Source organism: Stegostoma tigrinum, chromosome 3 (genome assembly GCF_030684315.1).
Source record: "Stegostoma tigrinum isolate sSteTig4 chromosome 3, sSteTig4.hap1, whole genome shotgun sequence".
Taxonomy (NCBI): Eukaryota; Metazoa; Chordata; class Chondrichthyes; order Orectolobiformes; family Stegostomatidae; genus Stegostoma; species Stegostoma tigrinum.
In genome coordinates this window covers 137,653,067-137,680,793 of record NC_081356.1, presented here as the reverse complement: position 1 = coordinate 137,680,793, position 27,727 = coordinate 137,653,067, and the positions used below count along the sequence as shown (strand labels likewise).

Genomic DNA, 27,727 nt, shown 5'->3' with positions numbered 1-27,727 from the left:
ACTTAATTGAGACATATAAAATAATCAGAGGGTTAGATAGGGTGGATAGGGAGAGCCTTTTTCCTAGGATGGTGACGGCAAGCACAAGGGGTCATAGCTTTAAATTGAGGGGTGAAAGATATAGGACAGATGTCAGAGGTAGTTTCTTTATTCAGAGAATGGTAAGGGAATGGAACGCTTTGCCTGCAACGGTAGTAGATTCGCCAACTTCAGGTACATTTAAGTTGTCATTGGATAAGCATATGGACGTACATGGAATAGTGTAGGTTAAATGGACTTGAGATGGGTATGACAGATCGGCACAACATCGAGGGCCAAAGGGCCTGTACTGTGCTGTAATGTTCTATGTTCTATGTTGTTTCTGCTAACTGATTCCCAGTCTATGCCAGTATTGTACCCCCAATCCCATACGCTCTGATTTTGCATATTCTGAAATGGAAATGGTTTGCCTTTTCCAGGACAAGCAGTGCAGTCCCTATTATGGAAGAACCTACCCCTTTGAATGAGACGTTAGTTCCATGTGTGAGAGTGGAGGAACATCGCACATTTATTGAGAACCTTCGGAAGAGACTGGATGAGGAAAGCAAAGCAAGGAAGGAGCGGGAGAAGCGGCGACGACGAGTGTTATTGGACCAGCTACAGGCACATGAGGCCCAGGAGGTAGGACGGTGCAGCACAGCACTGGGCATAAAGCTAAGGCCGGTCTCAGGAATTTACTGCTGGAATAAAACCCAGAGGCACAACACAATGTACTGGGGCCATAGATATTTACAATGTATATCAATGAGGATGGGGAAATTGATTGTATAATACCAATGTTAGAAAATGACACAAAAATAGGTGGGATGGCAGGTGGTAAGGATGACCCAAAGAGGGATATCGACAGGCCAAATGAGTGTGCAAAGACAGGGCAGGCAGAATATAGTGCGGGGAAGTATAAGGTTTTATACTTTGTCAGGAAGAATATGATTGCAGAAAGCAACAACATGGAGTGATTTAGAGTTACATGTTTAGGATGTAGAGCTTATAAGTTCAGTACACAATGGGGAAGGTAAGCGCAATGTTGGCCTTTATTTAGAAGGGTCCCTGTATTGAACATACACAATTCTTAGCAGGCTTCGTGGGGTAGATGAGGGAAAGATTGACCCCTAGTAGGACCAGAGGGTATCATCTCAGAACAAGGCATTGCACATTTAACATAGAGATGAGGAGGAATTTCTTCTTTCAGACATGAGTGAACTTGTGGAGTTCTTTATCACAGAGTGCTGTCCAGGCTGGGTCATTAAATATATTAAAGGCTGAAATCAACAGAGTTTTAATCAGTGAGGGAATTGGGGATTATGGGGAAAAATGCAGGAAAGCTTAGCTGATCTCATTGAATGTCTAAAGGTGTGCAAGTTAAGTGGATTGGCCATGCTAAATTGCCCCGTAGTGTCTAGAGATATATAAGTTAGATGCTTTAGCCATACAGAAAGGGAATGGGTCTGTGTGTGATGCTCTTCGGAGGGTCAGTGTGGACTTGCCAGGCCGAATGGCCAGTTTTAACACTGTAGGGATTCTATGGAATGGCAGAGCAAACTTGATGGGCGGAATGGCCTACTGATGCTCCCACATCTTAAGGTTCTACTTCAAGTTCAGGGACTAAAACCTTTTCTGAAAATAAATCACATCTTCATAACAGCATCAATACAATGGGGGAAATGGGGAAATGTACAACTGTTGGGTGCTATTGGAAATGGGTTATTGTCGGGAGTTGAGTGTTGTGGTTGACTGGTGGCAATCATAGAAAGTTTGGGATTATAGAAAGTTGTCAGTTTATGGGTATTGTGAGATGAGGGGGCTCATTAATGAATTACACAGGGTATATTGAATCCTTAGTTTTTTATGCATTTTTTTTTGTGCTGCAAAGCCAGAAATAGGTCAGCATGGTAACATTCAGGGATTATTAGAATCAAGTTCTGGTCCTGACTGCTGTGTGTGACTGTTTCAAACTTTAGTTTCATTCAGTACTACCGAGGAAGGAGGGTGGAGTTTGTTGCAAGGGTTTCAGTAAGTCTCTCAAAATAATACTGGGGTCATGGAAGGGTAATTCTGGGTCGCAATTAGTTGGAGAAGAAGATAGGTAAAGATAGAAGCAAGCCACAAGCAGAAAATAACTTTAGTTGGACTGCTGAAGAAAAGAACTGTACTGCTTCGCGTCTGAGAAATGGGAACTCAGTGAGAAGTTGAGAGTAGCTGCATGGCTCCATGCTGTTCAAACTTAGAAGGACAGTTCAGGAGTTAGTGGGCAGTTAGGTGTTGGATTCAGGACTCCTGAAGACTCCAGCAAGCTGTGGGGGCACAGCAGAAGCCGCACCTTCAATCACTAAGTTTAGCTGCAAGCAAGGGTGAAAGACACCTATAATCAGAATCTGCTTTGTGCAACTGACCAGAAGTAAAGTGCAGGAAACTAGGGGTAGTAACTTGGTGAAGCGAGTAGTGAGTAAAATGCTGGAGTTGTACCTGTAAGTAAGTGCCACAGAATCCGGGGGAATGAAGCCCTGGAGAAGGAAGTTATTATGGATATGAGTTTGCTCACTGAGCTGAAAGGTTAGTTTTCAAACGTTTCGTCACCATTCTAGGTAACATCATCAGTGAGCCTCCGGTGAAGTGCTGGTGTTATGTCCCGCTTTCTATTTATCTGTTTAGGTTTCCTTGGGTTGGTGATGTCATTTCCTGCGTTGGTGATGTCATTTCCTGTTCTTTTTCTCAGGGGATGGTAGATTGATTTGGAGCCAATGTGTTTGTTGATGGAGTTCCGGTTGGAATGCCATGCTTCTAGGAATTCTCATGCGTGTCTCTGTTTGGCTTGTCCCAGGATGGATGTGTTGTCCCAATCAAAGTGGTGTCCTTTCTCATCTGTATGTAAGGATACTAGTGATAGTAGGTTATGTCTTTTTGTGGCCAGTTGATGTTCATGTATCCTGGTGGCTGGCTTTCTGCCTGTTTGTCCGATGTAGTGTTTGTCACAGTTCTTGCAAGGTATTTTGTAGATGATGTTCGTTTTGCTTGTTGTCTGTATAGGGTCTTTTAAGTTCATTAGCTGCTGTTTTAGTGTGTTGGTGGGTTTGTGGGTTACCATGATGATAAGAGGTCTGAGTAGTCTGGCAGTCATTTCGGAAATGTCTTTGATGTAGGGGAGAGTGGTTATGGTTTCTGAGCCCGTTTTGTCTGTTTGTTTTGATTTGTTGCTGAGAAATCAGCGGACTGTGTTCATTGGGTACCCATTCTTTTTGAATACGCTGTATAGGTGATTTTCTTCTGCTCTGCGTAGTTCCTCTGTGCTGCAGTGTGTGGTGGCTCGTTGGAATAATGTTCTAATGCAGCTTCGTTTGTAGGTGTTGGGATGGCTGCTCCTGTAGTTCAATATTTGGTCCGTATGTGTTGTTTTCCTGTAGACGCTGGTTTGAAGTTCCCCATTGGCTGTTCGCTCTACTGTGACATCTAGGAATGGCAGTTTGCTGTTGTTTTCCTCCTCTTTTGTGAATGTTTTGCCAGTAAGGGTATTATTGATGGTCTTGAATGTTTCCTCTAATTTGTTTTGTTTAGTGATGACAAAGGTGTCATCCACATAGCGGACCCAAAGTTTGGGTTGGATGATTGGCAGAGCTGTTTGTTCGAGTCTCTGCATTACTGCCTCTGCTAAGAACCCTGATATCGGAGATCCCATGGGTGTACCGTTGGTTTGTCTGTTATTAAGGAAGTTATTAATTTTCCTAATCATCATCAAACAGCAAGTGAAATCAAGACAGATCACATTCTCAGCAAACCTGAGCCTTCCACAGGTAGACCTTGGTGTCAATGTGGACCACCAAACCTTGCTAAATATTCACAAGGGCTTATATAATCATGTAGGGTCAGAAGAGGGTCTTTGGGCCCATTGAGTTTGGACTACCAAAACCAAATCTACTCCAGTCCCACTTTCCAGCAGTAGACCCATAACATTAAATGTTGTGATCTTTCAAGTGCTCAACCAAATACTTTTTAAAGATTCTGAGGTCTCTGATTTCATATCCTTTCAGGCAATGTATTCTACACTCCCACCACCCACTGGGTGAAAAGACTTTTCCTTTTATTCCCCTTTAACTGCTTATCATTCACATTAAAATGACACTATTTGTTATTGACCCTGTGACAAGGGGGAACAACTGCTTTCTGCCATCCCCCCAAGCCCATCCATGCCCCTCATGATCTTATCCACTTCTGTCAGGTCCTCCTTCAACCTAATCAGCTCCAAAGGAAACAATCTGAGCTTAACCAGCCTCTCTCCATCACTATCCTGCTCCATCCTGGGCAACATCCTCCCTCTGCACCCCCTCCAGTGTATTCACATCCTTCCTATAGTGCAGTGACCAGAACTGTACACAGTGCTCCAAGTGGAGCCTTACCAAAGTCCTGTACAGCTCCATATAACCTCCCTGCTCTTACAGTATATGCAATGACTGATAAAGTTAAGTGCCACATGCCTTCTTAGCTACGCTATTAACCTGAACTGTGGACAAACATCCCAAGACCACTCTGTTCCTCTGAGGTTCCTAACATTTCGCCATTGTGTATTCTCTTGTCTTGTTCCTTCTTCCAAAGTGCATCACATCAAATTTATCAGGGATAAATTCCACCTGCCACTGATCTGCCCATCTGATCGATCCATTTATATCCTCCTGTAATCTAACAACTTCCTCCTCGCTGTTAACTACCTGACCAATCTTTGTGCCATCCTCAAACTTACTTACCATCCTTCTCACATTCCCATCTCTATCGCTTATGAAAATTACAAACAGAAAGGGACCCAGCACTGTTCCCTGTGGTACACCTCTCCACACGGGGCTCCAATAACACAAACAGCCTCCTACCACCACCCTCTCTCCCCTGTAACTAAGCCAGCTTTGGATATAGCTTCCTAAGTTACCCTGGATCCCATGAGCTTTCACCTTCTGTATCAGTTTCCCATGTGGGACCTTGTCAAAGGCCTTACTGAAATCCATATAAACTACATCAGCTGCCCTACCCTCATCCAATCCCATTGTAACATCCTTGAAAAATTTCACCAGGTTTGTCAAGTGTGACCTTCCACTGACAAAGCATTACTGACTATCCCTGATCAAACCTTGCCCCTCCAGGTGGAGATTCATTCTCTCTTTCTGAATTTTCTCCAACAGTTTCCCTCCCACTGACCTATAGTTTTCTGCTCTGTATCCACCACCTTTCTTGTAAATTGGAACCACATTAACTGTCGCCCAATCCTGTGGCACCTCCCCTGTGGCCAAGGAGAAATTAAAGCTTGTGTCAGGGCTCCAGTGCTTTCCTCCCTCATTTCCCACAGCAGCCTAGGATATACCCATCCAGGCCTGGGCATGTGTCCGCTGTTAAACTAATCAAAACCTCAAATACCCCCCACTCCCTATAACAATTCGCTCAAGAACATCTCATCCCATCTTCCCAAACGCTGTACTTGCATCCACCTTCTCCTGAGAAAAGACAGATGTGAAGTGTGCATTTAACACTCCATCAACATCCTCTGGCTGTACACACAGATTGCCCCCTTGGTCCCTAATGGGCCCTACTCTTTCCCTGGGTATTGTCTGCCTTTTGGATGGATTGTGTTGGGATTCCCTTTAATCTGCTTGACAATATTTTCTCATGGCCCCCTCTGCCTTTCTAATTGCTTTCTTAAGTCGCCAATGCACCTTCTGTGCTCCACCAGGGCCTCCATTGATTTGCTCCCTTTGTACCTGATACATGTCTCTCTTTTCCTTTTTGACCAGTCCTAAATATTCCTAGATATCCAAGGTTCTCTGGGCTTGTATTCTTTGTTCGTTCTCAGGTTGAGGGCAGCGTTTGTTACCCATCCTTAACTGCCTGAGATGACTCAACCACATAGTAGGTCTGGTATCACAGGAAGGCCAGATTGGGTAAGGTCAGCTGATTTCCCTCTCTAATGGAGATTGGTGAACCAGATATTCTTTTACAGCAATCAATATCAGCTTCATGATTTCCATTTGACTCTTAATTACAGATATTTTTACTGAATTCAAATTCTGCCATCTGCCATGGCAGGATTCGAACCCATATCAGTAGAATATGGTCTCTGAATTAACAGTCTAGCAATATACAATTAACCCATCACCTCTCCCTCTATACTTCACCCTAATGGGAACATGTTGGGTCTTTACTCCATCCCTAGTTCCTTTTTGAATGCCTCCCAATGTTCTGCTACAGATTTACCCACAAGTAGATGTTCTTAGTTTATTTTGGACAGATCCTGCCTTGTTTTAATAAAGTCTGCATTACCCCAACCCAAAAACCTATTTTTGCAGACCATCTTTCTCCTTTCCATAATAAACCTAAAACATATGAAACATTAACTCTGTTTCTCTCGCCACAGATGCTACCAGATTTGCTGAGTTTCTCCAGCAGTTTCAGCTTTTGTTTAAAATGCCCCCACTGTCCCCTTGAGCACCTCTCCGGAGTCATTTCCCAGAGTTAGGTCCAACACTGCATTTTCCCTTGTGCTCCTAAGATGCTGCTTGGCCTGCTGTGTTCATCCAGCTTCATATTTTGTTAGCTCGGATTCTCCAGCATCTGCAGTTCCCGTTATGTCTGCACTTTCGCTTGTTGGACTGTCTACACAGTGACATAAAAAGCTCTCCAGTTTACATTTCAAGGAATCTGCCCCTTCAAAACCCTTTCTCTCATGATTATACCAATTAATATTGTTCTGATTGAAATCTAACTATTCGTTTATATATTCTCTATCTACTATATATTTATTATTAGTTTTGCAGACATCAATGAATTGTCAGCGTATCTGTTGTTCGGTTGCTGTCTGACAGTTTGGCAGTTTGACTGCTTAGATGCTCTAAACAGTGTGACTGTCCCCTTTGTTTTCCTTGCCTTTTAATAAACAGACATTGAAACTCCCACAAAAGTGACCTGTGGGGTGTTTGACCACAGTTTTGACCACACATTATTCGTCTGTGTTACTTTTGAGATGTTACAGTATAACCTACATTTATCTTTGCATGCTCCTTTCAGACTTATCTTTAAAAAGGTGAAACAGGTTGGACTCTATTCACTGGAGTTGAGAAGAATGAGAGGTGATCTCATTGATATATATCAGATTCTTAAGGGACATGACAAGGTAAATACTGAAAGAATGTTTCACCTCGTGAGGGAGCCAAGGACCTAGGGTAGTGCCAGTAATGACCCAATGTAAGACAGTGATGTCTCTGTAAGCCCTTGGTGACCCAGTGCATGTTATTGGTTTGTATGTGAAGACCCAGTCTAAGCTGGTGATGTCCCAGTGTAATCCAGTGGTTACTCTGTGATCCAGTACTGACCGAGTGTAAGCCAGTGATGGTTTTGGATTCCTATACTTGATCCTAGGAGGTGTATCATGAGGAGCAACTGGTGAATCGGCTGATGCGCCAGTCACTACAGGAAAGGCGGATTGCTGTCCAGCTGATGCATGCTCGCCATGAGAAACAAATCATCATACAAAACCGTATCTTCCGGGAGAAGCAGTACGAGGAGAAACGATTGCAGGAGTTCCAGGAAGCATTGGACAAGGAAGCGGTATGTTGGCTAACAGCAGCTTCTTTATTCTTGCACACGGTTTTTCTGGAATGGCCCGTTTTAATGCTCATTCCCAGTGGGCTCTAAGCCATTTCAGAACGTAGTTAAGAGTCAAACACATTGCTGTGGGTCTGGAGTCACAAGTAGGCCAAACCAGGTAAGGATGGCAGCTTCCCTCCCTGAAGGACATTAGTGAACCAGTTGGGTTTTTACAACAATTGGCAATGGTTTCATGGTCACCGCTAGATTCTTAATTTCAGATTTGTTTGAATTTATATATCACCATCTGCCAGGGTGGGATTTGAACCCATATTCCGAGGGCCGTTAGCTTGGGATTTTGGGTTACCACCTCACCACTGCCCCTCCTCAGCTTTATGACAGACTTGGGGTGGAACCTTGAATGGTGCAGGCTAGGATGAGAAATATGGCAGAATCAGCAAGGCTGATCTCAACTGTGGGAACAACCCACTGCATCTTTTTATTCAGTTCAGGGTGTCGGGGTGAGATTCTCACTAAGCAGCACCAAGGTGCCTATTAATACAGATTATTTCTTTTTAATGAGCTTATTCACGGCATATTTCACTTCATTAAGACATAGCTTTCCATTGTACCCCCTGCCGCGAGCAAATTAGATGCTAAGAATTCTTGATACAGGAGTCATTTTGGGTACCTGGGCACCCCCAGCTCCAAAAGATGCCCATGGTGGACTTTATTTAGTCATTTCTCAGGCACTGGCCATAACCACCCCACAACCACAAACATTGGCATCTGACATGTGCCAGCCTTGAAGAACCCTGATTGCACATCTCCAACCCACTTACAGGATACTTCTGGACTTCAATGCTGCACCTAGGGCCACAATGACACCTCTCACTGTTAAACTACACCCTGGACACTCAGGCACGCTCACCCAGTTCAGGGACCGCACCAGGCTGCAGCTCCGACATGTTCCTTTGCGTCCTTCATGCTCACTGACTTTAAACCTAGCCGGGTGGTCACTGCTCCCCTGCCTTGCTTTTTTACACCTCGTTGACGTAATCTCATTGAAACCTACAGAATAATGAAAGTGATAGATGAGATAGCTGTAGGTAAAATGTTTCCCCTGGTCACAGAGGTCCGTGGAAGCTTGTCTTTGAGTATGTTTAAGATCGAGAGGGATAGATTTCTCATTACCAGTGGCATACAGTGGGATGAGATGTTCAAAATTCAGTGAGATTTTTGCGCAGCCATAATTGTATTGAATGGGAGGTTAGGCTTAGTGGGCTGAATGGCCTACTCTAGTTCCTGTCTTCCACATCACCTGCCTTCACTCTTTCTGCCTCGTTGTGGCTGTTTTTCTCCCATTGAGGCAGGTAACTAAGGGTTAGTTAGTTTTGGTGCCAGAGGGGTGTTGTCCTGAGTGAGTGAGTAGGCAGGGCTGAGGGCATGCAGGGTTCTTGGAGTTGGGTTTGAGCTGGATGGCGGTGGGTGAGCGAAGATGTTGCAGAAAATAGTGAGATTGGGAGAGCGTGGGCCTTGATGGGAGGTGAGTGTAGTGGCAGAGAGAGAATATTTCAGAAAGAAGATGGTGGCATTTACACAGGCAGAGCGCTTCCTACTCTGCTAGGTATTCCTCAGGTTGGTGACACAACATCAGACCAGGTTGGGCATGGTCTAGTGTCATGGCCTCCACTGCTGAACCTGGGGAAAGAGAACATCCTTCCTGTACATCACCCTGTCCAGCAGGATCTCCACATTCAAATCTCAGGAAGCTGCAGGGCAGCTTCAGTCTGACTGTACTTGCCCAGGCACATGGTGGCCTTTTAAAGTTGGTGCCAGTGCCAGACATGCCAGCCCATTCGAGGATACCCTGGCAGTGGTATGGTGATAGAAGGCAGCTAGACTCAGACAAGGGAAGTGCAGTTGCTATGAAGCAGGTGTTAATGAGACCTAGTTGGTCAGATGCAGCAAGAAAACTCCTCACCGAGCAAAACCCTCCAAAAAACCCAACAAGCCTGACACTTAGCTAACGTTGGAAAGATGTACCAAATGGGGTGCTCCAGGAATCGAAATGTTGGGAGTTTGACTGTTTACAATTTATGTAAATGAAGAAGGGACAGAAGCTACATGTGCTGATGACATAAAGATAAGTAAGAAATTAAATTGTGAAGAGGACGAGCAATGCTGCAGAAATATAGGTAGAATAAAGAGATAACAAGGTGCAGAGCTGGATGAACACAACAGGCCAGGCAGCATCAGAGGAGCAGGAAAGCTGACGTTCCAGGCCTAGACCCTTCTTCAGAAATGGCGGAGGGGAAGGGGATTCTGAAATAAATAGGGAGAGAGGGGGAGGTGGATCAAAGGTGAACAGGCCCTAAATCCCACTTCTTCCTCCGTTACATCGATGACTATATCGGCGCCGCCTCATGCTCCCATGAGGAGCTCGAACAGTTCACCCACTTCACCAAGACCTCCCACTCCAACTTTAAGTTTGCCCGGACCATATCCGATACTTCTCTCTCCTTCCTGGACCTCTCTAGTTCCGTCTGTGGCAACCACCTGGAAACTGATATCCATTTCAAACCCACCGACTCCCAGAGCTGCCTAGAATACACCTCCTCCCACCCACCTTGCTGCAAAAATTCCATCTCCTATTCCCAATTCCTTTGCCTCCGCCGCATCTGCTCCCAGGATGAAGCATTCCACTCCCGTACATCTCAGATGTCCTCGTTTTTCAAGGTCATACATTCCCCCAATCTGTGGTCGAGAACGCCCTCGATCGTGTCTCCCGCATTTCCCACAACTCATCCTTCACATCCCTTCCCCACAATAACAACTGCTCATCCTCACGTACCACCCCACCAATCCCCGGATACAACACATTATCCTCCAACACGTCCGCCATCTGCAATCCGACCCCACCACCAAAGACATTTTTCCATCCCCACCCTTGTCTGCTTTCCGGAGAGACCACTCTCTCTGTGACTCCCTTGTTCGCTCCACACTGCCCTCCAACCCCACCACACCCGGCACCTTCCCCTGCAACCGCAGGAAGTGCTACACCTGCCCCCACACCTCCTCCCTCACCCCCATCCCAGGCCCCAGGAAGACCTTCCACATGAAACAGATGTGAAACCTGCACATCTGCCAATGTGGTATACTGTATCTGCTGTTCCCATTGTGGCCTCCTCTACATTGGGAAAACCGAGCAGAGGCTTGGGGACCGCTTTGTGGAACACCTACGCTCAGTTCGCGACAAATGACTGCACCTCCCAATCGCGAACCATTTCAACTCCCCCCCCCATTCCTTAGATGACATGTCCATCCTGGGCCTCCTGCAGTGCCACAATGATGCCACCCGAAGGTTTTAGGAACAGCAACTCATATTCTGCTTGGGAACCCTGTAGCCCAATGGTATCAATGTGGACTTCACAAGCTTCAAAATCTTCCCTCCCCCCACTGCATCCCAAAACCAGCCGAGCTCATCCCCGCCTCCTAACTTGTCCTTCCTCCTACCTATCCCCTCCTCCCAGGTCAAGCCCCACCCCTATCTCCTCCCTACTAGCCTCAAACCACTTTCTTGACCTGTCTATCCTCCATGGACTGACCTACCCCCGCCCTAACTCCCTACCTACACTCAGCTTCACTGGCTCCATCCCCTGTCTGTCTTCTCTCCACCTGTCTGTTCCTTGATCCATCTTCCATCTGCCTCCCCCTCTTTCACTCCCTATTTATTTCAGAATTCCCTTCTCCTCTGCCATTTCTGAAGAAGCATCTAGACCTGAAACATCAGCTTTCCTGCTCCTCTGATGCTGCTTGGCCTGCTGTGTTCATTCAGCTCTGCACCGTATTATCTCAGATTCTCCAGCATCTGCAGTTCCTACTATCTCTAGGTAGAATAAATATGTGGGCAAAGATCTGGAAAACAGGAAATTGCAAAATTGTCCACTTTGGCAGGATGCATTAAAATGATAAAATATCATTTTATGGCGATAAAATGATTAAAATATCTCGGATTCTCCAACATCTGCAGTTCCTATTATCTCATTAAAATGAAACGCATTATCTAAGTAGTGAGATATTGCAGAAATCCGAGATACAGAGGGATCTGGGTGCCCGAGTGTATGAATCACGAAAATCACAAAATGCAAGGACAGAAAGTAATGAAGAAAGCAAGAGAGTGTAATTGCTCTTAAATTCTTGCCTCGGCTAATAAAGGCAAATATCCCATTAACTGCCTTATCTACCTGTCCTGTTACCTTCAGGAATGTGGAGACCAAGGTCCCTCTGACTTTCAGTGCTTTAGCTCGTAAAGCTCGAGAGGTCTACAGGACAACAAAGGCCCTTCAGCTCATCAAGTCTCTGCTGGCCAAAAACAACTCCCCTTACATTTTTAATCCCATTTTTGAGGGCTCTTTGGCTTGTTAGCCCTCCCCAAGTCCATCACCTCACACGTTTCTGGGTTGAATTACATTTGCCACTGCTCTGCCCAGCTGACTATTCCATTGCTATGCTCCTGCAGTTCATGGCTGTCCTCCTATTTACCATCCGACCCATTTTCATGCCATCTGTGAACTTCTCCTCCATTTTTAAGTCTAAAGGATTGTTGAGGGATTGCTGCTGTTTCTAAAACCAGTGGGCTGACACACACGGGAAGGGCTAGTTACACAGCTGTTGCTTCAAGCAGTGGGGAAAGTCTAGTTATAAATGAGCTCAAGCCAGAAGGCGGTGTTTGTGTTGATATTTGGCCAGCAGCAAATACCAGATTTGTCTGTGGGCTAGCGGCCAGCTATTGCTAACTGTGGCCAAATACATGCCAACAACCAGCAAGCAGTTGAACAGTTTAGTGATGTGAATGAAGCTATTGGACCCGTGGAAGGGAGGAACTGATATGCCTCTTAAGTATGAAGATAGCGAGCTTATTTCATTCCATCAGTTGCAGTAACCTATGACTTGTATCCAACAATTCAGAGATCTTTATATGTGTGGCTCAGATGTGACACCCTTCCTGGTGCCTACCCACATGACCTCACTTGATATTCACCTATGGCAGGGGTGGGGACTGGTGTGGAGATTGATGCCAAGTTTACAACCTGCACATTGGGACTTGCCGCTCTGATAGTCATACAATAAGTAAGGTGTCTCCCTATGTCAAATGAGGACACCCTGTCAAGATTACTCATGTTTCTCCACCCCACTATTGGGCGGCACAGTGGCTTGCACTGCTGCATCACAGCATCAGGAACCCGGGTTCAATCCCACCCTCAGGCAACTGTCTGTGTGGAGTTTGCACATTCTCCCCGTGTCTATGTGGGTTTCCTCTGGGTGCTCCAGTTTCCTCCCACAGTCCAAAGATCTGCAGGTTAGGTGGATTGGCCATCCTAAATTGCCTGTAGTGTTCAGGGATATGCAGGCTAGGTGAGTTAGCCATGGGAAATGTGGCTGTTATGGGGTTAGTGTGGGAACTGGGTTTGAGTGAGACGTTCTTCAGAGGGTCAGTGCAGACAAAATGGGCCACATGGCCTCTTCCACACTGTTGGGATTCTGTCACCAGCCCAGCACTTGCTCCACATCAGGGTTGTATAGAAATATGGCTCTCTTGCAAACTTGTGGCAGTGGTTCTGGCAGTGCCCACTGCCCAGGATTAGAGAGCTGTCCTCCCACCCATAGTTAAATGGCTGAGTAGAAAACTGGCCCAGTCTCAGCCCAGCCAAGATTGGTATCACTCCCAACATTTACACTGAGTTATGGATGGAAGCAGGAATTCTGCTTCCAGTGTCAAATTCAGCTTCCATTCTTCAAGGATTAAATGATGTGGAGAGATTATATAAACTCAGCTAGATTTCTGAAATTTAGAGGAATCATTAGGATTTGCATTGTATTCATGAAGATTGTAAAATGAATAGGATGGACAGGTAGAGAGAAATTCTACCGGGGACAGATTGTCAAAGCCAATTTTCATGATGGTCATATATTGGTATCATAAACTGTCTGTGACAGAGTGACATTTCAGTCACCTTGCAGGGTCAGGATGGGCTGAGCCCCTGGCTCTCATTGGTGTTGTCTGCCACAGTCAGGAACAATCTGTCATTTGACTTTTTTTCTCTACAGGTGTTGGCGAGACAGGAAAAACTGGAGCACATGGAGCAGATCCAGCAAGAGCGAGCAGTCCATGAGCAGATCATGGCTGAGCGGTCTGAGCAGCGATTCCGGAAACATTATAACCTGTGCCAGAAAGTGCTGGACCATATCATCGACTTGGTGACCAAGATCGCAGAATACCGCGAGCTTACGCTGAAGTAAGTGTAAATCAGAGCAGCTAGAACATCTGTGGTGTATCTGAGCAGGAATAGGCCACTTGACATCTCACGCTCGCTCTGCCATTTGGTAAGGTCGTGGCTGATCTCATTACACTACATTCCCAACTATCTCAGTCAATCTTCACCCTCTTGCTTATCTCTCTACCTCTGCCTTCATCAAATTCAAACACTCTGCTTCCGTCATCTTTTCTAGGAAGAGTATTTCAAAAACTCTTGACCCCCCTGTATGGTAGAAAAATCTTTTCTCTGTTATAAACATGCGACCTGAGACATCCTCTTCACACCTACCCTGTCCAGGCCCCTCAGGATCTCTCAAGTTTCAATGAAGGCGCTTCCTGCTCTTCTAATCTCCAGTGGATATAAACCCAACCAGTCAAAGCTTTCCTCAAAAGACAAGCCATTCATGCTATAACAAGGATATTATTAAATTGGTAAAGCTGCAAAAAAGATTTACTAGGATGTTTCCAGGATTGGAGGGTTTAAATTAGAAGGAGAGGCTGGAGAGGATGGGACCTTTCTCCCCTGGAGCATAGGAGGCTGAACACGTACCTTACAGAGGTTTATAAAATCATGAGGGGCATGGATAGGCTGAACACAAGGTCTTTTCCCCAGGGTGGGGGAGTCCAAAACTAGAGGGCACAGGTTTAAGGTGAGAGGGGAAATTTTGAAAAGGGACCAGGGGGGCAAACTTTTCACTCTATGTATATGGAATGCAAGATAACAAAGTGTGGAGCTGTGTGAACACTACAGGCCGAGCAGCATCTCAGGAGCACAAAAGCTGACATTTCGGGCCTAGACCCTTCATCAGAGAGGGGGATGGGGAGAGGGAACTGGAATAAATAGGGAGAGAGGGGGAGGCGGACCGAAGATGGAGAGAAAAGAAGATAGGTGGAGAGGAGAGTGTAGGTGGGGAGGTAGGGAGGGGATGGGTCAGTCCAGGGAAAACGGACAGGTCAAGGAGGCGGGATGAGTTGGTAGGTAGGAGATGGAGGTGCAGCTTGAGGTGGGAGGAAGGGATGGGTGAGAGGAAGAACAGGAATGTACTGCCAGAGGAAGTGGTAGATGCAGGTACAAGTACAACATTTAAAAGACTTTTGAACAGGTACATGAATAGGAATGGTTTAGAGGGATATGGGCCAAACACAGATAAGTGGGACTAGTTCAGTTTGGGAACATGGTCAGCAGGGACTATATGCATACTGTATGACTCTGAGTCCAGTCTAGAAAACAAGACCAGAAAGTGCTGGAGAAACTCAGCAGGCCTGGTGGCATCTGTAGAGAGAAACATAGTTAACGTTTCAGGACCAGTCACCCTTTGTTAGATTGAAAGGCAGATGGGAAATGGAAGTATTTATGCTGACGATGGAGTGTGAGATGGTCAGGGTTAATACGAGGAAAACTCAACCGCTGAGTGTGGGTCAAGTTGTAGCTTTTAGCCGAGTGATGACAGTCATGTTCTCAGGGTGGAGAGGATCACTATCTGCTCCCGGCACTAACTGCCCAGGAAATTTCCTCACCACTTCACCCACTCCAACCCTCACACTCACAGTTTCTGTCTGGGTCAGTAACACTGCCAGCTAGCAAAGGAGCAGCTGCCATGTCAATCAAAGCCATCATATTCTGACAGCAAAATGAGAGTTGCCTCAAAGTGTTTGCACTCAGAGACCAACCAAACACTAACTGATAACAGACACTGCATTGGGAACAGGTTCAGGGATGATGTCAGGCTCAATGTCAGCACTGCTCCACAATCTCAGGTTCAGGGTTAGGGAGCTGCTTTAGGATCAGGATCAGGGTCAGGGTTAGGGAGCTGCTTTAGGATCAGCATTAGGGTCCTGGTCAGGGTTAGGGATAGGGAGCTGCTTTAGGGTCAGGGTTAGGATTAAGGGATCCATTAGGGTTAGGGCCAGTGTTGGGGAGCTGCTTTAGGGTCAGGTTCAGGGTTAGGGAGCTGCATTAGGGTCAGGGTTCGGGTTAGGGAGCTGTTTCAGGGTCAGGGTTAGGGTTGGGGAGCAGTACTAAGGTCAGGGTTGTGGAGCTGCTTTAGGGTCAGGTTCAGGGTTAGGGAGCTGCTTTAGGATCAGGGTTAGGGAGCTGCTTTAGGGTCAGGATTAGGGAGCTGCTTTAGGGTCAGGGTTAAAGAGCTGCTTTCAAGTCAGGATTAGGGTCAGAGTTAGGGATCAGCTGAGGGCCTAATATTATATGTTAGGTATGTGTACAGTGAACACTATCCTGTACATGCATTCTGATCAGAGGGCAGTGCAACATTGGAGCTCCATGCAGTGCCTATTTGTTCAGTTGAGGGGCATACTTTGAAGGTCAGACTGGGAAAGCATGGGTTTGATCTGTGATGCTATAAGTGTGTTTTCTGTTTCTATCTCTCTCTCAGCTTGATTCCAAAGAAGATGATGAGAGAATGGAAGGAGATGTTCTTCCATGAAATTCCTTTCTACGAGCAGCCAATCAGTAAGCCACAGTCTGGGAGGGGAAGTTCAGCAGATTCTGTGCAGGAGGAACTCATGGCCGTGTTAAACAGCCAGGATTATGAGGATTATAAGGTATAGCCCACCCAATGTCACCATCAAAAGGTATCTGTGTGTGTGTGTGTGTGTGTGTGTGTGTGTGTGTGTGTGTGTGTGTGTGTGTGTGTGTGTGTGTGTGTGTGTGTGTGTGGAGTAGCCACCTGCAGTCCATGTGCTGTAGATTGACCCACAATGCCCTTTGGGAGGGAATTCCAGGATTTTGACCCAATGACAGTAAAGGAGCAGTGATATAGTTCAATGTCAGGACAGTGAGTGGTTTGGAGGGGAACTTGCAGGGGGTGGTGTTCCCATGTATCTGCTGCCCTTGTCCTTCTAGATGGAAGTGGTCGTGTGTTTGGACCGTGCTGTTTAAGGGTCTTTAGTGAATTTCTGCAGTGCATCTTGTAGATGGTACACACTGCTGCTACTGAGTGTCGGTGGTGGGGGGAGTGGATCCTTGTGGATGTGGTGCCAATCAAGTGGCTGCTTTGTCCTGGCTGGTGTCGAGCTTCTTGAGTGTTATTGAGGCTGCACCCAGGCAAGTGGGGAGTATTCCATCACACTCCTGACTTGTGCCTTGTAGAGAGCAGGCTTTGGGGAGTCAGGAGGTGAGATCCTCGCCCCGGTATTCCCAGCTTCTAGCCTGCTCGGGAAACCAACGTGTTTATGTGGTGAGCCCAGTTAATGTCCAAGTCAATGATAACTAATGGTTTCTAATTGCTAATTAAACGCAACAAATTGGAAGAGACCCACCACCTTATCAACAGCGGATTCGCAGGGATTAAATTCACAGGGGAAGAAAACAACAATTGACTTCCGCTTCTGGATGTTAAAGCAGAGCGATGGACATATGGGGAGTTCCACACCTCCGTGTACAGAAAAGCAACCCATACAGATCAAATCCTCAACTCCCACAGCAACTACCCCACTGTCCACAAACAAAGCTGCATTAGCACACTTTGAATGGGCCAAGATACACTGCAACACCTCAGAACTACGCCAGGAAGTGGTAGAACACTTGTACAAAATGCTCGCTTTAAACTGATACCCCACAGCTTCGTCCACCAATGCTTACAAAACAAGCAACAACAGGAAGGACACAGTATGATCAAACACACTGACCACATTGCCCGACATCAAGAATATATCAGAACTGACAACAAGACTCTTAAGACCATCAGGAATCACGGTGGCCCACAAACCCACAGCCACTCCACAACGACATGCTCACAAGGATTAAAGACTCCATTTCCACAAAGTGCAGAGCCAACATGGTTTACAAAATACCATGCGACGACTACCACAAACGTTACATTGGACAGACAGGAAGGAAACCAGCCATCAGAATACACGAACATCAGCTATCAGCAAAACGGCATAATAAACTCTCCTTAATATCAGTACGTTCAGACAATGAAGGCCATCAGTTTAACTGGGACAAGGTAATCATAGTAGCCCAAGCCAAATGTAGACACACACAGGAATTCCTAGAGACATGGCTCTCCACCCATAATGCAGTCAACAAACATATAGAATTGGACTCCGTATACAAACCCATACAGATCAAAACCTTAAATAACGGTACCCAGCGTAACGGAACAGACAGTATAAATTCCAAGCGGGGTAGAATAACATCGCTTCATCAGAGACTCCACTGATGGTGACACATAACATGGTGATAAAATGTCTGAACAAAAACAAGCCAGCTCGGCAAGCAAGTCAAACCCCTCACAGGGTCAGTGCTGCAGTCCAGGGCACTGGGATTTAGCAACATTACTGGCTTCCTGCAGTTACAGACTACACACACCACACCGACAGGGCCAGATCATAATGCCACACCGTTCATCAATTGAAAAGGATTGCGTTTCATCTGTGAGCAAGTGATCTGCGATAATGGGAACTGCAGATATTGGAGAATCCGAGATAACAAGGTGCGGAGCTGGATGAACACAGCAGGCCAAGCAGCATCTTAGGAGCAGGAAAGCTGACATTTCAGGTCTAGACTCTTCATCAGAATGATGATTATTGGTTCCACTCCTGAGAGGTTTGTTCCCACTATTCTGGGAGCTGCCATGATGCCTGTAACATTGAGAACTCCTGTCTTTGAAGACCTAAAAACTTTACAAGACTACTCACTGGGAGACAGGGACTAGCATCCACCACCATGTCTGATGACTCCTTTGCACAACCCCATGACTGAGGCAGAGTCTAGAGACATAGAGTTATAGAACTGTACAGAATGGAAACAGACCCTTCAGACCAACTTGTCCATGCCCTCCAGATATCCTAAATTAATCAAGTACCATTTACCAACATTTGGCCCATATCCTTCTCAATCTTTCCTAGTCATAAACCCATCCAGACACCTTTTAAATGTTGTAATTGTGCCCACCTCCACCACTTCCTCTGGTAGATCATTCCGTGCACATCTGAAAAAAATTGCCCTTTTAAATCTTCCCTCTCTCAGCTTCAACCTATGTTGTCTAGTTTGGACTATCCTATCCTGGGAAAAAGACCTTGGCTATTCACCCTATCCATGCCCCTCATGATTTTATAAACCTTTATAAAGTCACCCCTCAGCCTTCTATGCTGCAGGGAAAATAGCCCCAGCCTATTCAACCTCTCCCTATAACTCAAACCCTCTAACCCTGGCAACATCCTTGTAACACAAGTAGACACAATGCAGCTCATTCTGGACCAGGACCATGGTGGAACAGACAGTAGGCCTCCTGAAGATGAAGTTCTGTCGGCTTGCACTGGGGGAGGGCCTTACAACACTCTCCAGAAAGAACATAGAACGATACAGCGCAGAACAGGCCCTTCGGCCCTTGATGTTGCACTGATCTGTGAACTCATCTAAGCCCCTCCCCCTACACTATCCTATCATTGTCAATATGATTATCCAAGGACTGTTTAAGTGCCCCTAATGTGGCTGAATTAACTACATTGGCAGGCAGGGCGTTCCACAGGGCCTGTTTCCACGCTGTAGGTAATCTAATCACCCCTCAATTTGTAGCTATGGCCCCTCGTACAAGCTGAGGTCATCATCATGAAGAATGTGCCTATAACTGGAGCAAGCAAAGAGAGACTGTTATTGATGCTGAGAAACTGTGAGAGAGGGAGTAGTCTTCTGAGGAGCAAGCTGAGGACATTGACACCTTCTGAGGAGCAAGCTGAGGACATTGACACCTTCTGAGGCACACATAGGTCTTAATTCACACTCAGCTCCAATATGTTTGAGCTGGGTACAGCAATCACTCACTGACTATAATTTTGTTGGTGCTTGTCATGGCAGTATGGTTTGTATGCTGGGTGAGTCATAGAATCCCAGCGTGGAAGCAGGTCATTCAGCCCATTGTGTCCACACTGATCCTCCAAAGAGCAAACCACCCAGATCCGCTCTCGTACCCTGTCCTTGTAACGCTACATATCTGATGGCTAACCCACCTAGCCTGTACATCCCTGAACACTATGGGTAATTTAGCAATACTAATCCGTCTAACCTACACATCTTTGAACTGTGGGAGGAAACCCACGCAGACCCGGAGAGAACATGCAAACTCCACACAGACAGTTGCCTGAGGGTGGAATTGAACCCAGGTCCCTGGTGCTGTGAGGCTGCAGTGCTAATCACTGAGCCACTGTGGCACTCCTCTGGAGAGAATGCAGCTTCAGTTTGTTTGATTTGTGTTGGGTTTTGGAGTTGGTGAATAAAGGTGAATATTTTGAACTGTCAATGATGGCCCCCCACTTATTGATGGTCATGTGGACAGAGGAAAGGTGACTGACAGGGGATTGTCGGAGAAGATGTGGCTAAGGCCCGGGCAGGTGTGTGGCCTGGTGATAAAACAGTGATGGGGGCAGGAATGAGTAAGGAAGTGGCAGTCATGCTGCTTCTGTACTGTGAGAGTCGTCGGTTTGAGGCTGCGGTATCACTATGTTCACAGTAAAGGGAGCTCCAGACAGCCAGCAATTAACCAGATGCCCAGCTGGGGGTGGGTGGGGGTGTCAATGATGGTAGGAAGTCCTGGGATCCCCCGGCAATGGGAAGTATTCCTGGCCATGGTGAGTAGAATTGTGCTCACATCAGATGAGAGAGATCCACACAAGGGTGTGGTTGGTAGTTAATGAGTTGGGTTTGGGATGATCCCATGAAAAAACTCACTGGACCTCATGGCAAAAACCATCCATGAAACTTGATGAAAAAGGCACATCGCCAAAAATATAGGAAGATTCAGCCCACGTTTTTTGTATGCCTCTCTGCTTCTCCAACAGTCTGTTTGACTCTCTCTCTCTCTCTCTCTCTCTCTCTCTGTCTCTCCAACTGTGTCTCCTGTCTCTGTCTCTCTGTCCTCCTCTCACTTTCTCTCTATTCTTTGAGTCTTTGTCTTGATCCCATTCTCTTTCTATGTCAGTTTCTTCCTTTCTTGCCCACTCTGTTTCCTTATCCATCTCCTCCTTTCTGCCTCTGTCTCTTCATTTTACCCTGTCCATCTGTCTGTGTGTCTCTCTCGCGCTGTCTCACTCTGGGACTGTCTCTCTCAATCTCTATCTCTCTATCTTACTCTATTTCTGTCTCTCTCTGACTCACTCTCTCTCTGACTCACTTTGTCTCACTCTCTGTCTCTCTTTCAGATGATGACTGGTGAATGGCTGCCACCTGAAGGAGGAGATATTCATGGTCCCCCAGCCAACAATAACATTCTGGGACATGTGGTTGCATGCATCTTTGAGATAGTTCATCCAACCAAGCCACCAACGCCACCTCCCGTGTTTCCTCCATTCCCCATCAAGGCATGCATTCTAGGAAAGATTCTTGCAGGCAAAAGCACCTGCCTGAAATATTTAGCAGAAGGTATGTGCAGTTTGAGGGGAAACATATCCAAACATACACATGCAGACAGTCACACACACATGTGAGAAACAGTACCTGCTCACAAACTCGGCCTGAGACAAAGCCTTGGAAACAAGACAATTTTATTCTGTATGATCTGGCAAGAAAGGGTGTCTGCTAGACAGGCACACACTACAAAGAAAGTTAAGCATTCTTAGAGATAATGGGAACTGCAGATGCTGGAGAATTCCAAGATAATAAAATGTGAGGCTGGATGAACACAGCAGGCCAAGCAGCATCTCAGGAGCTCCTGAGATGCTGCTTGGCCTGCTGTGTTCATCCAGCCTCACATTTTATTATTAAGCATTCTTATACAGTTTACAAGTTGCAGAATCACGCCTCCCTGCTCCCATTGGTCCTCTCTTATCCTATCATTCCCCGTCCTGTCGGACAGCCCTTGTTTATTGTTCCCTTTTCTGCCGGCCGAAGGCCCCATTCCCTTGTTTACTGCAATCCTTATTTGCTATCCTAAAGAGCGCTAGACATGCTGTACGTGCGAATTGTCAGGTTTGCAGAAATAAGCCTCTGCTACAACACCCTTATCTCTACCACGTCCTTGTCTGCAGAAACAATATTTCTGGTCATGCTAACTGCCGCCTTTGCAGAACCTAATCTCTGGTTAATGATAAACTTCTGCCACAAAATTTTGTGACTATAATGTTTTTCTTTTGCAAGACCCCACCATTCATCCTTATCTGCAGAAACACCATTTCTAATCTCTCACACACGCATGCGCACGCACGCACGCACGCGCACACACACGCACACTCATATGCTGAAACAGTAGATTATTGAAATCATCCTTGCAATGTTTCACTCTGCAGACTAAAGATTGGCTCCTGCTGTATCCTTCCGTCTGTCATTGGCTGAGCTGCTTTGCTAGCTCTCGATGTATTCTGTTTAATTTTGGTTTAATTTGTGCACATTTGGAGTTGCTTGCTACATAACAATCCAATAAAGATGTATGTTGTTGATAGAAGGGGTGTATGTTAACTGTGCTCTGTATGGCCTCTGTTAAGAGCATGTTTTCTGGTGTTGCTCACAGCTCTGCAGATCCGTGTCCTTGTGCCAGACGTATTGGTTCGTGAAGCTGTGCAAGCCTATGAGGAGTGTGAAACCACATATCACACTCAGACACAGGAAAACAGCACAGAAATTAGCAAAGAACACCAGGTTGTATGAACCAGTGAGGCTTCTATTCAATTCAATCAAACCAAACCTCACTCTCCACCTCCCTCAAACCCTCTCCTCACCTCCCCCTCACCTACTCTTCACCTCCTTTAACAGCTTGTGCAGAGTAATCATGAATTGGAAGACAGGAAGCTAGAATTTGTTTGTAAAAAATAAAAGGGGAGAAGAGTGCGTGGTTTCGTTAGGAGGTAAAGTGCTTTTCTAAGCTTTGAGATTTATGCAGAAAATGTGTCTAACTAGAGGCACAGCCAGTTCTGAAATGGGAAATATGTATCAATTGGCTGTGTGATTAGAAACGTTAGGTTTGTTTTAATGTTTTGGCAACCAGCTAGAATCAGCCAATTAATTATAACCAAGTACTTGGCGATTGAAATCCAATTGAATCTAAATCTGATGGCTTTGACAACCTCAGGCCAATGCTATTGTAAGAAAATTGATGTGTCATTCAAGGTATATAAGCATAGGGTTTTTGAAAATCAGTGTAAGAGTGAGCGACCGTCTGAGAAATAAACATCTAGCTCTCACAAGAAATCGTTGAGTGTCCTAAGAAAGAACTATGTATCCCTAAAAGGCACCAGGCATTCTAGGTAAGAGTCCTCACAGAAGACTTTACAGAGAAAATGTCCCTGATAGCTGGACCAGTGGAAGAAAGGTGTTTATGACAAGAGAAGAAAGGCGTGTAGACCTTGAGAGATTAAGTTTTAATTTATTTTCTTATTTTAGATGAGCAGAGAGATCTCGGTGTCCATGTACACAGATCCTTGAAAGTTGCCACCCAGGTTGATAGTGCTGTTAAGAAGGCATACAGTGTTTTATCTTTTATTAATAGAGGGATCGAGTTCCGGAACCAAGAAGTTATGCTGCAGCTGTACAAAACTCTGGTGCGGCCGCACATGGAGTATTGCGTACGGTCCTGGTCACCGCATTATAAGAAGGATGTGGAAGTTTTGGAAAGGGTGCAGAGGAGATTTACTAGGATGTTGCCTGGTATGGAGGGAAGGTCTTATCAGGAAAGGCTGAGGGACTTAAGGCTGCTTTCGTTAGAGAGAAGAAGGTTGAGAGGTGACTTAATTGAGACATATAAAATAATCAGAGGGTTAGATAGGTTGGATAGGGAGAGCCTTTTTCCTAGCATGGTGACGGCGAGCACGAGGGGGCATAGCTTTAGATATAGGACAGATGTCAGAGGTAGGTTCTTTACTCAGAGAGTAGTAAGGGAATGGAACGCTTTACCTGCAACGGTAGTAGATTCGCCAACTTTAAGTACATTTAAGTCGTCATTGGACAAGCATATGGATGTACATGGAATAGTGTAGGTTAGATGGGCTTCAGATCAGTATGACAGGTCGGCACAACATCGAGGGCCGAAGGGCCTGTACTGTGCTGTAATGTTCTATGTTCTATTTAACTGGGACTTATGTTTATTGAAACATCATACCAGGAGAATTGAGTTTAGTTAGGGAATAGTCAGTAGTTAAAGGGGAATTGTTAGTAATTATTAATTTGTTCAATGTTGGGGTTAAATAAATAAATTATTACTTGTTACTTGTAAAGTGAATATCAGGGATCTTCTTTCATTTAACCCCCCTTCTCTGAAACAGTTTAATGGATTAAGTGAGGTGAGATGAGCTTCTCTGGGTGTTTCAGGTTGAATTATTAGAGGGCGACCCTTACTCCCACTGTAACAGCTCGGAAGCTTGTGTTTCAATTATCAGAGGGGTTTGACCTCCCCTTCTCGTCTCCTTACCTTTCCCTCCTCCTCTTCTCACCTTCCCTGCCCCCCTCCTCATTGACCCCTCCCCTCCTATCCATCCCCTTCTCACGCCCCTCCCCTCTCCTCACCTCAATTCCTGATCCCATCTCCTCAGCTCTCTCCACCATTAATGCCTTCCCTCTCTGTATCCTACAATGAGTGAGGATGTAGCTTTGGGAGAGCAGAGACCCATATTCACTCAGACACTGGACAGATAGAAACATAGAAAACAGAACCTGCTCATGGACGATCAGCCAACTGTTCCTGCTTTCTCCCTATACCCTTTGATCCCTTTTGTCCGACGAACTATATCTACATGAGTCTTGAAAGTCTTCAATATTTTGACCTCAATCGTTTCTTGTGGTAGGGAATACCACAGGCTCACCACTGTCTGGGTGAAGAATTTCTCCTCATCTCAGGCCTAAATGTTTTACTCTGTATCCCTAGACTGTGACCCCAGGTTCTGAACTCCTTCTGAACTCTATTAGTAGCCAGAATATTCTTCCTCAGATACAGAGACCAAAACTACACATAATATTCCAAATGTAGTCTCACCAAGGCCCTATATAATGCAGCAAGACATCCTTGCTCGTGTACTCAAATCCTTTTTGTATGAAAGCCAATTTACTTTCTTCACCGCCTGCTGCACCTGCACGTTAACTCTCAGAAATGGTGTACTCAGAAACTCCGAGGTCTCAGTGCACTTCCCCCTTTCCCAATCTATGACTATTCAGATAATAATCTGCCTTCCTGATTGTGCTACGAAAGTGCATCACATCTCATTTAGCAGGTATAAATTCCACATGCCGCTGATCTGCCCATCTGACCAATCCATTTATATCCTCCTGTAATCTAACAGTCTTTGTGTCATCCAGAAACTTGCTTACCATCCCTCCCACATTCCCATCTCTATCGCTTATGAATATCACAAACAGAAAGGGACCCAGCACTGTTCCCTGTGATACACCACTCCACACCGGGCTCCAATAACACAAACAGCCTCCCACCATCACCCTCTGTCCCCTGTAACTAAGCCAGCTTTGGATATAGCTTCCCAAGTTACCCTGGATCCCAAGAGCTTTCACCTTCTGTATCAGTTTCCCACATGGGACCTTGTCAAAGGCCTTACTGAAATCCATATAAACTCCATCAGCTGCCCTACCCTCATCCAAACACTTCTTCACATCCTCGAATGATTCCAACAGATTTGTTAGGCGTGGCCTCCCTCTGACAAAGCCACACTGACTATGCTGAATCTCTAAACCGAGATGAATTCTTTCTGCATTATTTCCTCTAATAGTTTCCCTCCCACTGATGTGAGACTCACTGGTTTATACTTCCCTGGTTTAATACCACCATCCTTCTTATAGAGTGGAACCACCAAAGAGTGGGGAGCCAGTGGGATTCTGTGCCACAGCAAGTGGTTGAGGCCAAAACATTGAAAGTTTTCTTGAGGAGTTAGTTCTTTGGGTTAAAGGGATTAAAGGCAACTAGTTGAAAGCAGGAACAGTGGACTGAGTTGATCAGCCATGATCATATTGAATAGTGGGGCAGGCTTGAAGGGCTGAATGGCCTACTCCTCTTTTCTGTTTAAACAAAGGGTTTTTACATGGGCTGAATTAACCGTTTTCCTGGGGTTTCCTGCCCTCTACTGACCTTTAGTTAACATTCAAATAAATCTATTCACCATCTAAAACAAAGACAGAGTTGCTGGAGAAATTCAGCAGATCTGGCAGCATCTGTAGGGAAAGAAACGGAAAAACTTCTTTAGACCATTCTCTGAAGAAGGGTTACTGGACCTCAAAAGTTCACTGGTTTCTGTCCCCACAGATGTTGCTAAGCTTCTCCAGAATTTGCTGTTTTGTAGTTTTACTGCATTCAGACCGCATTGCTGACTGATATACTCAAGTGTGTGACTTTAAGTTCCAATAATATTTTTACCTAAAACATATTCCTTCCCATACAATCCTATCTGACATCACCGGCCCCCTCCAATTCCGCTCTGCGCTTGTCCTGCACTCACCTGCTTCCATTCATATCAGTTCCATTATAACCAGAGTCCTCTGCACTGACTTCACTTCTCGACCCCTCCTCCTGATCCATGCCCTCCCAACTCCACCCACTCGCTATTCCACCACATCTCCTTTGCTCATCAATTGCCTGGATGGGTGCAGCCCCAACAACACAAAAGAAGCTCGACACCATCGAGGACAAAGCAGCCGCTTGATTCGCACCACATCCACAAGCAGCTACACCCCCCCCCACCACCGACACTCAGTCACAGCAGTTTGTACCATCTACAAGATGCACTGCAGAAATTCACCAAAGACCCTCAGGCAGCACCTTCCAAACACATGACCACTTCCATCCAGCAGGACAAGGGCATCAGATAAATGGGAACAGCACCCCCTCCAAGTCACTCACCATCCTGACTTAGAAAGATATCTCCATTCCTTCATGTTACTGGGTCAAAATCTTGGAATTCCCTCCCTAAGGGCATTGTGGGTCAACCCACAGCGCACAGACTGCAGTGGTTCAAGAAGGCAGCTAAACCCCACCTTCTCAAGGGGCAACTAGGGATGGGCAAGAAATGCTGGGCCCAGCCAGTGACACCCACATCTCACAAGTGAATAAAAACAGCTTCCCACACTCTCCTGTCTCTCTCATTCCCATTACCTATCCATCCTCTTCTCTTTATCACCCTCTCCCTTTTTCCCTCTCACTGCCCCTTCTCCCTGTCACTGCCCCTTCTTCCTCTGTCCCCCTCATCATTATCTCTTCTCCCTCTCACTACCCCTTCACCCCTCCCCTTCATTACTGTCCCTCTCACTGTCCCTTCTCCCTCTCACTGCCCCTTCTCTCTCTGTCCCCCTCATCACTGTCCCTTCTCCCTCTCACTGCCCCTTCTCCCTCTCTCCCCCTCATCACTGTCCCTTCTCCTTCACTTCCCCTTCTCCCTCTCTCCCCCTCATCACTGTCCCTTCTCCCTCTCACTGTCCCTTCTCCCTCTGTCCCCCTTATCACTGTCCCTTCTCCCTCTCACTTCCCCTTCTCCCTCTCTCCCCCTCATCACTGTCCCTCTCACAGTCCCTTCTCCTGTCACTACCCCTTCTGCCCCACTGCCTCAGTTTGCAGCCTCTTGCAGGGATATGTGAACATGATGATATTTTTCAGGGCCTAGACGAGGTGAGCACTGACCCAGGGCCATTAGCATGTGCAAGCTTCAATGCATTGGAAGGCCAGGAAACCACAAGTACTCGGGCAAGTTCCAGCAAGGACCACTTCAGTGATGCCATGAAGAATGTATCAAAGGGGCGACTGACTGATCTAATTGAATGCGATTTGCAAGACAGCAAAGAAGTTGATAAAGCTGGTAAGGGGAGCACATGAACAAAGGTGGGACTGGGGAGTGCTGGTGTGTGGGAAAATGGAAAGGTGCATCACAGATGTGATG

General features: G+C 46.0%; 1 protein-coding gene across 5 annotated transcripts in view; it reads left to right on the top strand.

Moving 5' to 3' along the window:
• The window catches only part of spef2 (sperm flagellar 2), a 239,677-nt gene that overhangs the window by 34,074 nt on the left and 177,876 nt on the right, over positions 1 to 27,727 (top strand). For 4 of the 5 annotated variants that reach the window (XM_059644985.1, XM_059644986.1, XM_059644987.1 and 1 more), the window contains exons 6-12: positions 459 to 660; positions 7,426 to 7,614; positions 13,705 to 13,892; positions 16,303 to 16,471; positions 21,071 to 21,290; positions 22,375 to 22,505; positions 27,448 to 27,646. In XM_059644985.1, the coding sequence (XP_059500968.1) occupies positions 459 to 660; positions 7,426 to 7,614; positions 13,705 to 13,892; positions 16,303 to 16,471; positions 21,071 to 21,290; positions 22,375 to 22,505; positions 27,448 to 27,646 (1,298 nt within the window). The remainder of the gene's footprint in view (positions 1 to 458; positions 661 to 7,425; positions 7,615 to 13,704; positions 13,893 to 16,302; positions 16,472 to 21,070; positions 21,291 to 22,374; positions 22,506 to 27,447; positions 27,647 to 27,727) is intronic. The other variant, XM_059644984.1, reaches the window with a different exon arrangement.